Raw genomic sequence first — 15371 nt, 5'->3', positions numbered from 1 at the left:
GACTGCGGAGGGGGATTTAAACGGCCCTCTTCCAAAGGGGAAGGGGTGCAGTCAGTCTGGCAGGGGCTAAGCCTTCCACTGACTGGATTAGGCTGAAGCAGGAGGCTTTCAGCATCAGCCAGCACAGGAGGGGAGCCTGGGGGCGGGGCAGCCAGCCTGGGGGCGGGGCAGCCAGCCTGGGGACAGAAACCACACTGAGAAAGATTCTTCTAGGCCTACACCTGAGACTTTGGCGCTTCTTCCAGGTACCTCTTGGAGGGTGGCTTTCCGTTGCCCATCCTCGAGCATCTCTGGACATGGTATCATGTTCGTGGAGCCAGAGTTCCCCTCCTCTGCGGGGGCTCGGCCCCTCACCTCCCCAGGGCCTCTGCAAGGACCTCTCTTCGGCCTGTGTGTTTGTGGTTTCCAGGGAGGAGGGTTGGAAGGAAAGGTCCATTTCCACAGGACACCAGGCCTAACTGGTCAACACGGGAGGTGATGCTGGGCTGTGAGGGAGGAGAAGCATGGAGCTGGGGGGCAGGAAGGGGAGCACGGGGGCAGAAGAGGGAAGGGCTGCTGGATTCCTGGAGGACTGGGACAGGCCAGAAAGCTCATGAGAAGGAGACAACCAGCGGAGAGCAAACAAATCGGCAAGATCAGAGATGAGAGGACAAGCCAAAGGGGGCCGACGGTTCCAGACCTCGACACCACATTGTACCACGACTGCCCCGCTGCTGACTCACGCTCGGCACCTACTCAGACCACCTTCACCAGCAGGTCATTCATGACCCCTGCGAGGCGGTCCTGGAGGTTAAAGACACAGAAGCTTCAAGTCCAGAAGGAAAGAAAAGCCCCGATTCCATTTCTCACTAAGGCAGGTGGGGCAAGTGTCCCCCAAAGAGGCCCCTGCCCAACATGGGACTTGAGAGGCAGAGTGGATTGTGTCTAACAGCTCGCAGATTAACAGCCAACGATGTCCTTCATTCTTCTGACCCCTCCAGGAGATGTCACTGACGAAGACAGCATTTGTACAGTACCAGGCAGAGGGAGAGGACCGTGGAGGGCAAATCCATCTGAAGGATGGAATGGACCCGTCCGTCATTTCTGGCCCAGTCACCCCAAGGGAGAGGGAGGCCCGGTGATCATACCAGGTCACACGGCTAGTGAATGGCTGAGCCGAATTTGAACTTAGGTTGGATGGAAACCGCCCTGCCCTCGTCCATTTTAGTCTTCTCCCCCCATCAGTTGCCTCAAGAAAAATAAAACTACAAAGGCTTTTGTTTCAAGTCTGTAATTCATTTCCATGAGACATTTTCCTTTCCTGTCAGCTTGTTGAAGGAGCCCGAGGGACCCTTCCGGTACTCCTAACTCTGTAGCAAATCATGAGATGGGGCCGGATTCTCCAAAAACAAATGGGAGCGTTTCAGCCCAATACAGCAGAAGTTGTTCAACAGGGACCTGAATTCTTGGGGCAAAATCCCAGTAGCGTGTGTAGTTTCAGCTCCAGAGCAGGGAGGACCGAGGATTCGGGCCGGTGTTGGGTGCCTCTTACTTCCCCGGCCCCTCAGGACTGAGGGGGGGCTGGGAAGGGGTTTCCAGGCCAACGTCTCAGCCCTGACGCTAGTTGTGTCACCCTAAACAAGTCACTGAACCTTCACCACGTGCAGAATGGGAATCCACACCTCTGCCCCACGTTCCCGTCAAAGAGCCTGTGGAAAGTTCTGGGACTTCCCCGGCGGTCCAGTGGTTAAGACGCGCCAATGCAGGGGGCATGGGTTCGATCCCTGGTCAGGGAACTAAGATCCCGCATGCCACGGGGTACGGCCAAAAATTTAAAAATAAAATAAAAATAAAGAGAGAAAGTGCTCATGGGGGTCCAGACCTTGCCTGCCTCTCAGGCTCACCTCGCTGACCTCTAGCTCCCCACGTGAAACCGACAGCCCCAGACCCGACAGGAGCGCCGACGTTCTGTGACTCAGGCATGAGGATGGAGTTATGGGCGGAGGGAGACGCGCAGGGGCCTTGAAGAGCTGAAGCCCCTGCGGCTGTGGGACCAGGCGTTAAAGCGAAGCGCGGTTCCGATGACCTGGATCTGCCTCGTAGATCCTGGATCTGCCTCGTAGAACTAGCTCCTTACCACCCCCCTTACCCTGCAGACACTTACAGCCGAGGTCGCTCCGCCCGCCCGCGTCTAGGCACGGGCCCTCCCAGAGGAGACCACGGCGAAAACCAGGCGGGCGGCGCAGAGGTGGCGGCCCTCCCCAGCTTTGCTTCTCCCTCTCAGCCTGCCTCCCTTCCCTCCCCGAGGCTCGGGCCCTAGCTTCCCACAGCTCTCCACCCCTAGCAGGCAAATACCAAAGACCTTTGTCCCAAGAAGGAAAATGAGGGGTGGGTGAAAATGAGGCTTTTCCATCAGAGAAACGACACAGTCACTGCCCTCTGGGGTCGGCGCCAGGGCCCTCCCCGGGGTGACGCACTGCTTTCCGTGGCCTCCTTAATATTATTTCTTGAGTCTCTGGTACCGCCCCTCACCCTGCCTCACCTGCCTGTGAGCCGCCTCCTGATGGGAATGACTTCTGGCTTTACAGCCTTGCCACGTGCCTGACGGGGCGCGCCTTCGTGCTGCCCCTGTGCGGGCACTGGACAGCGCTGTGGCCAGTTCCCCTGGGCTCCTGAGAATGCCCAGGAGCAGCCTGACCGTGTGCAGGGCAAAGAGAAAGGGCCAGTGGTAGAGAGAAGTTCTTCTTTCTCTCCTGGTTTAGGAAGATCAGCTCCAGGGAAGTGGCGCATGCTTGGAGATGCACTTTCGTCTCTGACCCTCTGAGGGTGGCCACCTGGGAAGAGGTGAATTGGCATCTCACGGTCTCGGGGAGGGCTTGTGCCTTGAACCAGGGCTTCCCTTCTTATTATTTCACCCTGGGAACCCAGTGGTTTGAAAAATTTGTCTACCCAGGACCCTACTTAGGCCGTAGCTGTCACCTCTGTTACTAATCACAGATACCTCTATCTGTATATACCTGCGAGTCCCAGGTCCTGGTCCACGGGGGACAGGCAGCCTTCCCCATCTGAGCTGACATCGTTCCTGCCCCCAAAAGGAGGGAAAAGGCACTGTAGCCCCAGTAGGTAGCCTCATTGTGGGCAAAAACAAATGATTTCTCCCTGTCTTTGAAATAGAAATGAGCCCTCAAACCTCCATGACCCACACAGGGACCACTTCCCCAGAAGAGGAAGGAAGATGGAGAATGAGGGATTTCTCTCTCTTCCCGTCAGGCAACACACACATCACCCCATGGTGCGCCCTCCCTGCTTCCTTCCTAGAAGAGGGAAGAGAAGCAGATCCCAGTGCCTGCGGGAGTCTGGGCTAACCTCTCAACCTCCTGGAGCAGAGTTTATCGTGAGTGGCAGGAACTCACTCCATCCACACCACTGATGAACACCGTCTGTTGGGTTTGTAACACACATTCCTGGGCCGTAGGGAGCTACTTGACATTTCCCTAGCTGTTTTGAAATGGGCATTTGTAGCGTGTAATGTTCTAACACCAAAACCATTTACACTCTGACTGTGCCTCTGGGCAAAGCTAGCTCCACACCTTGTCTTAGAAATTCTGAGGTTCCCACCTTCCTGCCAGCTTCCAGACATCATTCAATCTGTCTACTTTTTCTTAGACTTTCAAAGCAGGCGTGTGCCCTCTTGTTTGTATTTTCCTTCAGCTCCTGACCAACTGCTTTTGTAAGAATCGTGAGGTGGCAACTGTCAGCTGTGAGGACTTGGGGCAGGTTATGTACCTGCAGCCTCATTATTTTGGGCTTTTGGACTTGCCGTACGTTGGCAGACCACAGGCTGCAGCTTTGCGTTTGTTGGTGTAGAGTCTGTTGTCTTTGGAGAGCTGTTGGGAAGGCATACACAGGATCTGATGATCTGTTCTCTCTCTGCAGGTTGCTGAACGTTAAACTTTTAACATTTGTTTCTTAAATCATATGTAGATATATCTTCAAATATAACCTGACAGGCCAACATGGACCTGAATCAATACTGTCTAAACTCCCTATTAAAAGTGCAAATACACCACCACACCAGTCAGAAGGACCATCATTCAAAAGTCTACAAATAATAAATGCTGGAGAGGGTGTGGAGAAAAGGGAACCCTCTTACACTGTTGCCGGGAATGTAAATTGGTACAGCCACTGTGGAGAACAGTATGGAGGTTCCTGAGAAAACTAAAAATAGGACTTCCTGGCAGTCCAGTGGTTAAGACTCCACACTTCCAATTCCGGGGGTATGGGTTTGATCCCTGGTCGGGGACCTAGGATCCCCCATGCCAAAAACTTAAAAAAAAAAACTAAACTAAAAATAGAGCTACCATATGACCCTGAAACCCCACTCCTGGGCATATATCCAGAGAAAACTCTTACTTTGAAAAGATATATGCACCCCAATGTTCATAGCAGCACTATTTACCATAGCCAAGACGTGGAAGCAACATAAATATCCATTGACAGATTAATGGATAAAGATGTGGTACACACACACACACACACACACACACACACACACACACACACAATGGAATACTACTCAGCCATAAAAAGAATGAAATAATGCCATCTGCAGCAACATGGATGGACCTAGAGATTATTATATTAAGTGAAGTAAGTCAGACAGAGAAAGACAAATATATGATATCACTTGTATGTGGAATCTAAAAAGTGATACAGATAAACTTATTTACAAACAAAAAATGGACTCACAGACGTAGAAAACAAACTTATGGTTACCAAAGGGGATAGCAGGGGATGGGGAGGGAGAAAGAAATTAGGAGTTTGGGATTAACATATGCACACTACTGTATATAAAATAAAGAACAAGGACCTACTGTACAGCACAGGGAACTATATTCAATATCTCCCCAGATTCCAGAACGCTGCCCCTCCAGGTAAAATTCAGAATCTCGGGGGGGTAGAACCTCCGAGGCTGCCGTGCAGATAGAGTCCCTCTAAGGTGCCAATGGCGTGGGATGCCATTTCTATAGGAGAGAAAGATGGACAGACCCAAGGGCTGGATTCTTGCCCTGGGTCTGCAGCCAACTTGGAATGTGACCTCAGGTCAATCGCTTACACCCTCAGGTCTCCATTTATTTCATTTTAAAATGAGAATAATTCTGCTGTTTATCTTCCTCAGGATTACTGGGGTTATGCAGCCAGAGGGAAGGTGGGGAGGGAGCATTCACACACTTTGCCTCACGTAAGCCTCTACAGAGGTGAGCACCTTACTTCCATTATGCAGGTAAGGAAGACGGACACTGAAAGGTTAAGTCATTTACCGAGGTCCCAAGTCTTGTAGGTGAAGGAGCGCAGGTGAGAGAATCCAGGCATCTGGTTCCAGAACATTCCATTCCATCAGGGTGCTCCTCTGAGATTTTAGAAATCAGGTAAATGCTCGCTAGTCAAACCGAGGCATATGGGCTAGCAGCAGCAGCATGACCTGGGAGCTCGTTAGAAATGCAGGTTCTCGGGCCCCGCCTGGGTTGACTGCCTCAGAATCTGCATTTGAGCAAGCTTCCCAATGATCCCTGTGCACCTTGAACTTTAGAAGCACTGTTGTAGAGGATTGCACTAGAGAGAGGAAGTCTACAGATGAGGTTATGGTAACTATCCAAACATCCAACAGAAGTGTAAGATCCTCCCAGGGATAATCAAAGAAGAAATCATTACCGGGAAATTCCTGTGGGAGAAGGGTGACTGTAAGCCGTTTCAGCCCTTTCTCTCTGAGTTCCCATTTCGGGGGAAATGCCCCTTATCTGAAAACGTCCAAACCTCCCAAGAGAATGGGGTTTGGGATGGAAACATACTGTTTTTATAGGTGTGTATGTGTGTGTTGTGTTTAATTTACAAAGGTCATATGTTTACTTTTAGAAACGAGAGAAGGAAAAGTCAGGAAGAGAGGGTTCCGCAAAGCTGACGTAGCCCAACAGTGTTCCTTTTTGAGGGTTCTCCTGTTCCTGCCCTTTTTATCATGGCTCTTCACTTATTTCAGGAGTGATCCTTCATGGCGGATAGCATCCACCAGGGAGGATGGCCAGTTGGGTAGGGGGAAGTTCAGCTTCCAGAATATCTTTGCTATGAGTGTTGATCCTTAGGTTAAATCCGAAGACCCATCCGTTTGAAGGATGTTCCCCTGATACTCAAACTGCAGCCAGCGGCCCCACTATACCAAATGCTCCCAGCAGAATGCAAAGAGTAGAAAATGGCCTGACCCAAAAGCTCAGAAGCGAAACTCACAAATCGGGGCTTTGAGAAGTATGAAAAGGCTTCCAGACCGCACTCCAGACGACTGCTAGCCTTAGGGGAATGTCAGTTGAGTACAAAGAAATTCTCAACCTGGAGCCAGAATGTCCAGTAGGATTTGATCCAGGGAAGGATGCTCAAAGCCGGCCCTCTGCTCCCTCCTCGCCTTTCCTGGATTAGCTCTGTTGAGGCGGCACAAAACACCTGGATGAGCTGTGGTTTCTGTCCAGTGATTTTAACACATGTTCCCATGTTTAAATTTGTGATTTGTATGCACAATATTATTTAGCCCTTAAAAGTTACTTTTCTGGGCTTCCCTGGTGGCGCAGTGTTTGAGAGTCCGCCTGCCGATGCAAGAGACGTGGGGTCGTGCCCTGGCCCGGGAGGATCCCACATGCCGCAGAGCAGCTGGGCCCGTGAGCCATGGCCGCTGAGCCTGCGCGTCCGGAGCCTGTGCTCCGCAATGGGAGAGGCCACAACAGTGAGAGGCCCGCGTACCGCAAAAAAAAAAAAAAAAAAAAAAAAGTTACTTTTCTGAGACCCAATCTGTCTGTGAAGTGTGCAAATTCCTGAAAGAGTCAAGACACCACTTGTCATCAGCATCCCAAGCATTCATTTATGTCCGTGGCTCCAGAAAGAGCCAGTCGGAAATATCACACAGACCTGATCCCTGCCTTCTAGAAACTTGTAGGGTAAGGCAGAGGTAGTGACACATAAATTAATGTCCTGGCTGCACGTGGCACCCCAGATGTGGATGCCCATCTACTGAATCAGAGACTGCATCTACTAATTGACACATCTAGGGCCCTAAAATAATCCACTGTAAATTTGGGTTCTTTTGCCAACCTCAGCCCTGGTCTTCTTGTACTGGCTTTACTTCCAACCAGCCAAATTAAAACTGGTTAAACCAATTTTTTCACAGTCTTTCCCTCCCTGTTTGATTTTATTTGTTTTATTTTTCAAAAGTCTAGAAGAAGGGGATTTGGGGTCGGGATGATACCATCACTCTGTCACTTCTAATTTCATTCTGTTAACAATTCTTTGAGTCACGAGGGTGGAAGCTTTGATTCTGAGAAATTACGCACTTTTAAGTGTTGACTCCGGAAAGTCACTGTGGCTCATCTGTAAACAATTCCAGAGGGTGACCGTGAGAGAGGAACTTAGTAACCAGGCTTCCCCCTGGGGAAGTCACTGATCCCTTCAGAGCACCTGATTTCACAGGTAAAGAGTTTTAAGGGGGTGGCAGTGGTGGGTAGGGAGTGAAAGAGAAAGCATTTGGTTCAAAACCAGACTGTGTAAACAGCCCTGCTCTTTTCTCCTTTCTCCCTTCCCCCACTAACCGATGCTTTCCATCACCCATAGATGAACTGGGAAGGCTGGTTATTGACAGCTGGGCAATTTGCACAATAAAGTTTAACGGTTTACATCCCCTTTGACGTTCCATCCCCATTGACTTTGTCAATGTTCTCAATGGATCACGTTCTCACGCTCGCACTGACTCTCTCCTTCTTCTCTTCCCCTTCAAGCGTGCAAACGCAAAGAGCAAGAACCAAACAAAGACAGGAACAATTCCCAGAAGAAATCCCGCCTGGTGTTCACCGACCTCCAACGCCGAACGCTCTTCGCCATCTTCAAGGAGAACAAACGCCCATCCAAGGAGATGCAGATCACCATTTCCCAGCAGCTGGGCCTGGAGCTTACGACCGTCAGCAACTTCTTCATGAATGCCCGGCGCCGCAGCCTGGAGAAGTGGCAGGACGATCTGAGCACAGGGGGCCCCTCGTCCGCCTCCGGCACCTGTACCAAAGCATGATGGAAGGACTCTCAGTTGGGCACAAGTCACCTCCAAATGAGGACAAAAGATACCAGAAGAAAATGCAAAGGAAAAAGACGCTGGATTCTTAGCTGGGGCCCTTCACTGGTGATTTGAAAGCACAATTCTCTTGAAAAGAAAATTCTATTCTAGCTGTAATCATAGGCCAGGTGTTCTTTTTGTTCGTTGGTTTTTAGTGGCTATGGAGTCCAAGTGCAAGCTGAAAACTAATCTCTTTGAACCGGACATTGTCCTCTGAGCGAGTGTGCTGAGCACCTCAGAAACCCAAATGGGGCCTTTCTGCAGCAAGTCAGTTTCAGTGTGGTGTCAGTCAAGCTCAGGATTGCTTAGAATGTCAACGGTCCCACTCTGAGTCCTGTCAACCTCTTTCAGTCGAAGTTCCCATGAGTAATAGTGGGACTTTGGCCTGTGTAAGGACTCTGAGTTTGGGTTCCCAAGATGCTACAATAAGAGAAGAATCTAGCAACAAGAATGACCTCATTTGCTTTCCAAGTGCTTAGCCTCATCATACCATAGTTCACCAACGTTCACAGCCATAACATAAAAAAAAACATCAGAATGACAATTACTGAGCACAAGTTTTAAATATGGAAGTTAAAAAAAAGAATCCGAGGACCTGTTTTTCCAACTCAGGCATCTTTTTCATTGAATGGTTTAGAAAGCTTTAAGTTGATCCAGTTTACAATTTTCTTTTCCTTACCTCCTGGAAATCTCACGTGGTCTTGGATCCATCAAAAAAAAACCAGATCAGTTCACTTGAGCTCAAAGTATCAAGCACAACGAAGATAAACAGAGAAGTCAGGAAGGTTCTGGATTCACCACATCTCGATTTTCAAGACACCAGTTAGGAAGTCATGAGGGAATCATTGGGAATATGGCTTCAAGCACATTTTGCAGTTTGCTACAAATTCTGTTTGTACATAATGCAGACGCACACTCAGGAGGCCAATTTAACTGTTACAGTACACGGAGCAAATGCAGCATTTTAAAAGATCTAGATTTTTTTAGATCATAAATGTATCCTTCTTGGTTATCTGTCACCTGGTTCCTCCTATTGTGCATTATGACCACATGATACATTCTCGCTCCTTCAGATTTGGGTTGTTCCCTTGTCCATCCCATCGGTAGGGACGTTTTCAGTGTTTCATAGCAAGGAAAAAATAAATAATTCAAACCACCATACGTGTTACTCATAACCGTCATCTAGTCCTGAATCTCTTCCATTGTTGAATCATCTAGCAAAACAGCTGAATAAATCTGGAGAAAACACAGCACACCAAAGAAGCAGAATACTGCAAACCAAAGACATTTATTACTTGCCATTTTCTAGCCTGAAAAATACTGTGATTACTTCTTAGAAGTCAGAAAACCTCTGCAACTCCGAATGGCATTCAGCTCTTGCATTTGGTTCATCGTCGGGCTGAGTGGACCGGCTACACCAAGGATGTTAGCCAAGCCACCCAGCGAGTGGCTTTCTGGTTCCTGGCTGTCACCTTCCCATGGCAAATGGAAGAGCGCCCACAGAACCCTGGGAGATTGCAAAGGTCACCATGTGCATATTTACCAGTGAATGGCCCCAGGTGGGCACCAAGGGGGGTGTTCAAAGCAAGCCAAACACTGCAATGATTCTTTACAGACACTTGAGACTGACTTTTTTTATGAATTACTTAATCGAAACCAAAGAAACTTTTTCTGCACCTACTTCTGCAACAAACAAAACTGTCCCATTAAAATGAATAAATAAATAAAAACGTAAATCACCGAACATCACCACCAACGAGAAGGAAGCTCGACAGAAAAGAAAAAAAAAAAACAAAAACCAGAAACAGAAAAACAGCGAGACACACTGTGTTCAAACAGACCTCTTGGGACATTTTTTGGAAGCAGATTTTAAAGAAAGGGTTGAGACAGGAAGAGAAAGAAGGAAAAGCCTCCGTGGCTGCTGCTTCATTTGACAACTCATGCGGTAATCTAAAAGTTGAAGATTGTCTTTAATTTGTGCCTATGCAGTTTTTCAAAAGAACACGGAACAGAGCAACAGAAACCTCAACAGCTACAATACCAAAGATGAGGATTTCTCACACCTTTGTTTCAGTTCATTATCTCCTCTTGCCTGGCTTAAATACTAATAGCGCCATTGATCTGTGTAAAGGTAATCAATTTTGTTTCTGAGCCACGAAAGGAAAGGGTCATTTGTTTGATTTTATTGTTTCCCTATCATTTTGTTTTATGGCTTTTTCTACCCGACATGGAATCTCTCAAAGGGTTCCATGGAGTCCAAGTTTAAGATGTTGGGATACTGAACAGTTCTCCTCTCTGCTCGGCGGAGCGTGGGGAATAATATTGTCACTTGAATGTTACGCTTAATCCTTAGTCTTGGTTCCTTCTGTGTTCAGAGTCTCATCATCAGGGGAGGGAAGGGGAGTGAGGGTCAAGGGTAGGGGTCTCGGTGACACATCCTCTCCCAAGCCACAGAACCAAAGAATTTATAGAGGAATTGACAAGCCTCATCTTCACGTGATTGCTACATCCTAACAGGGCTTCATTGGGGGTGGGGGAAAGTGTGTAAAAATAATTGTCAGTTTCTACTTTTCTATTAGCTTTTTAAAAATCAGCTGTAAAGGTTGCATTTCTAAAGAAAGAGATATATATAATATATGAATACATATATAGATTCAACTTGACACTGGTGATAACCCAAAGTTATTGCTGTTCAAATTCACATCTTGTTTTTGTCAAGTGCTTCATTTCTTAAGTATTCAGTTCAGAACTTTGCTCATTTCTCATGCCATCCCAGAGTATATTTGCTGCTGTGGATGATTTAGAGTATTCAGATTTCCGTGAAAATTCCTGGGAAAGGTTGAAAGTCAAGTGTAAGCATTTCAACAGTTAACCTGTTGCTAAGTGGATCATGGGACGAATGAGTTTTGTTTGTATTTTGAGTCTTCTCTATTCTATGTCTCAACCATTATCAGGGTGGCGAGTGAGGTCCATCCACCAGTTCTGGGCCGTGGCCAGGGAGTGTTCATCTTCTCTAACTGCTGGGAAAGATCAGTGGTCCATTCCCACCAGTTACAGAGATGAGGCCAGCCCAGAGGTCTGTTCTCCAGGAACTGCCCTGTCCCATCAGGGTGTTCCAGATGCCCCTCAGTAAGTAAATCCACCAAAGGGACTTCTCACAGGGGAAGTCCAACTCCTGCTGCAATGGGTTGATCAGGTTTCCTCAGGGTGGTAATGACCAATTAGTTTAGACAAGCCTGTGTGCAGCCACGGCCGGCACTGGGGTGAGGCAGCGGTGTTGGGGGGTGCGGGTGTCTCAGTCCTAGAGAGAAAACACGAGGCAGGGTTTGGGGAGAACCCCAGAGTCCTGCCCTTGGGAACCCCATTGTCTATTATGCCACCTCCTTCCTCCCACTGTGTGGGTCTCCCTTTGCAGGGGCAGCAGCCATGTAGCCACTAAAGAAGGCGACTTTCCATGGCTTCTATAATTCATCCTACCTGGGGATGTTCCTTGACTTTGCCCTGTGTCACTTTGTCTCTTGCCCATTCTCCATGTCTCCTTTGTCAAATGACCAAGAAAAGAGCATATTTCAGCAGGGGAACTCTCCTATGGGTGGATCAAAATGAATTTCAACTTGGGTATCTCTAAATGACTCATGGCCAATGGAAATGCTTGTTCTTCTAGAGATTGGACTGAGGAACCGAGCCTGCTTGCTTTGGTTAGTGATCCTTCGGCATGCTAATGTCAGCATTTGGGTCTCTGGCATCCTATGAAGATGTCTAAACTGAAAAAGGCTGCCTTTGTGGCCTGAGATTTCAACCCTGGTCAAACCAGGTGTAGTCACATACACCCTCAGCGCTCCTGGTGACCAGAGGAAGATGTCATAATGTAAAAAAAGGCAAGAACTTCCCGCTAGGGACTTTTGATAAATGTCTCGTACCAGATAATGCCATACCAGAGAGAAGTGCTTGCTTCTAAAAAATTATTTACGTACATATATAAATACATGTGTGTATCTATATATCTGTGTATTGAAAAATTAAGCCCTACAGAATTTCAATTTGTTAAAAAGCTGAAAGAAAAAAAAAAACCCTGCAAACTGGAAGGTAATGGAATTTGACCCAGTAAGTTTCCTCAAACATTTTTAAACCTTATTTTAAGTCAATAATTTCAGAAAAAAATAACTCTTTGGACTTCACCGTTTAACCTGTTGGATTGAGGATCCATTTCCTCAATCCAAGAAAAATTCCAGGCACGCCTCAGCCACCAGCAATGAAAGGGGCAGTGTGAAGGGACAGTTCTGAACCAAAGTTCACATCCTCGAAGCAACAGAAATCCAAAGGCTATTGAGTGGAAAATTCTTTATTTCTTTAGGGAAATAGGCTTGCTTACTTTTGTTTTCAATGTGATTTTGGTCCTGGGGATATAATTCTTTCATTCCAAGAAATTTTTATTTAAAAAAAGAGCCAATATATTTCTTTTTAAAAAGAAAACAGCAACAACAATAAAAACTCGTCCACAATATTTAAAGGCTTTTCTAATACATAAAGTAGTGTGTAGGTTGTACCACTTAACAGTACAGGCGGGAATGAGGCATGAAGGTACCAACGTGACACTTTGAAGAAATCAAGGCATCACCTCTGCAGTGTCTCTTTTCCTGCAGGCTCTTGGCAATTATGGGCTTTGGAAATTCAAGCTAATTTTTATTACTAGCTAAAATAAAATCAAAATTAGGAATAAATCTGATACACATACATACATTTTTGTAAATCAAACAATGTATTTCAAAGCCAAATATAAGTACCTTTTATTTTTTATTTATTTTTTTACATCTTTATTGGAGTATAACTGCTTTACAGTGTTGTCATAAATACCTTTTAGATGATCACCCATTTTACTTTATCTGTGCTGGGTGCCCACCTAGTCATGCCAATAAATTAAAGTTGAACATACTTTTTTTAAATATCATTACTGGGTGCAGGGGGAACACTATCCCACTTCTAAAAATGCTGGTAGAATTATAGAAGCGTCTTTTTGATTACTGTTACCGAAATGTCATGACAGTATACCTTTGTGGTGAACTCTGTTTTTCAGGAGGTTGTATAGTAGGAATTTTTAAACATAGAAGAAGAACGAGCTGGGTTCCAGCGTTGTTGAAGAATAATGGCGTATATGAAAAAGTAGAGAAAAAGAGGTGATACGTGTGGTCAAGGTTGACCCCAAAGCCCAGACACAGGTACTGTGATGATAACTGTCCCGAATCCTAACAGATCAGAGCTGATTTTTTGTTGCTGTTGCTGCTGATGCCTTGTGATTCAGACTTGTTAGCCTAACCAGGAAGAGAGAGTGAAAGACGGTAGACAGAAAAGGGATAGAGCTGTTATGTCTGTAACGTTCGGATGTTTACCTGTAAGACTGGAGAACGTAATACTTTTGTACGTTTAGTTAAGACCAAGTCACCTCTAAAACAACAGGAGATTCTAGTTTTCAGATAAGGCCACAAAATCCTTGCTAAAGGCAGAAGGTGCACCCAAGTTTGCTGTATAAATCTCCTAAGTTAATGACATTGGCTTTTAATATGGATGTCCCAGTGCCTATTTTCTACCTTTGATTTGTTTCTTTCCAAGGGTAGGGGGAAGGGAGGGTTTGTTTGTTTTAGAAAGTCTCAGAATGGGTTATAAAATTATATATATATATGTGTGTGTGTGTGTGTGTGTGTGTGTATACATATACATATATATATTAAAATAACATAGGGCTTCACATAGGTAGACACAGAACTTACAGTTGAAGCTGATGGGGTATTCCATGAATCCCATGGGGACCGGAAGTATTCATTGTTCTCAGATACCAAAAAGGTTCTGACAGTCTGAGGCAAGTTGAAGCTTGAGCCTAAGCTTTCCTTACCAGTTTTGAGTTTGGTTGCCTGGGATTAACCAGCTAATTCCCTTTTAGTGGAGAAAATGTGTATAGGAAAAAAAAAGACACATTGCTACAGGTCTGTTCATTCCATGGAAGTCTCCCACTCTCTTCCATCTTTAGCAGAGGCATTTCTCACAGCGTAAACCTTGGTAGATAAGTTTGCCTAAACCTTATACAGTCTGTCAGCTTGGGTGTATACAGATTTAGATGCACCTTTCAACACGTATTCTCATAGACATCCTCACAGCGACACACATTGCCTCTGAGTGTTCAGACTGCACAGACACGTGTGCACAGACACCTTCATATGTACATAGTCATCTGTTACAATAAATACATTTTAAATGATCATTTAACATGTATGTGGTACTTCTACAATGTACATTGTTTTTTATTATTTATTGTAACATTGAAAACTAAAGTGCAGGAAAAAAAAAAAGTATCCCAGCATCTTCATTCTGTACACTTGGAATTACCTTCATTTGGGCACGTCCAAGATAAACTCAACTTTCAAGAAAACTTGGATATTATTTAATCATCTGTGTAAGAATGACACATGTGCTTGATAACTTCGGTTGAATAGCTTTATTCTGGATCTCTCATAACTAAAGCTAAATCCAAAGACCTGAAAAAGGACACACACCAAAAAAAAAGAGAAAAAAAAAAGAAAAAGAAGGAAAAAATAGCAAAGTAAAGCATGAACTAATAAGGAGAAAGTGAGTTCTGGTTTCCAGGGTGGAGAAAATGGTGACATGGTCTTGGGGGTGCTGCACTAGCTAGAGCAGGGAACGTGGTGATTTTTTTTTTCATGCTTGTCACACTTAAATGGTCTTTTTAAAGTGAGAAAGTGTAGACGTTAGAATTTCCTGCTTTATTTTCATTTAGACTATGGAAAGAAGCTATACATTTTGTCCATCGAAAAATGAAGACAGTCAAAAGAAACCTTTTTTTTTTTCCCTTCATCTCTTTGGGTTATGACCAACAAGCTAAGTACCATTAATGTAATTAATTTATTTAAATTAGTTTTTAGCACACAAGTGTATAGGATTTTCGTAATTATTTAATCATCTTTCTTTACTTTGGTTTTACTCTTTGTGCTTATTTATGAAAACCTAGACCAATTGTGCGTCAGAGATGCACAGTCCCTTTTAGAATTCCCTTGAAGTTTTGCTTTATAAAGCAGAGAAGTTCTGTTACAGACAGGGAAGAAATACAGGTTACAAAAAAAAATATCGAGGTATTTTTCCTTCTTGAATTAACTTTGAAAATAGTTTAAGTAACAGTGATTAAATTATTTAATTTAAGTTCACAGCCCCACCTGGTACCAGGCGAACTTCACCTTTTAATTAT

General features: G+C 45.5%; 1 protein-coding gene across 1 annotated transcript in view; it reads left to right on the top strand.

Moving 5' to 3' along the window:
* The window catches only part of ONECUT2 (one cut homeobox 2), a 43627-nt gene extending 31686 nt beyond the window's left edge, over positions 1-11941 (top strand). The window contains exon 2 of the mRNA XM_049698597.1: positions 7791-11941. Coding sequence (XP_049554554.1) covers positions 7791-8077 — 287 coding nt within the window. The 3' untranslated portion in view covers positions 8078-11941. The remainder of the gene's footprint in view (positions 1-7790) is intronic.
* The last annotated feature ends 3430 nt before the right edge of the window (positions 11942-15371 follow it).

The sequence above is a fragment of the Orcinus orca genome, chromosome 15 (genome assembly GCF_937001465.1).
Source record: "Orcinus orca chromosome 15, mOrcOrc1.1, whole genome shotgun sequence".
Lineage (NCBI taxonomy): Eukaryota > Metazoa > Chordata > Mammalia > Artiodactyla > Delphinidae > Orcinus > Orcinus orca.
This window is presented reverse-complemented; position numbering and strand designations above follow the sequence as displayed.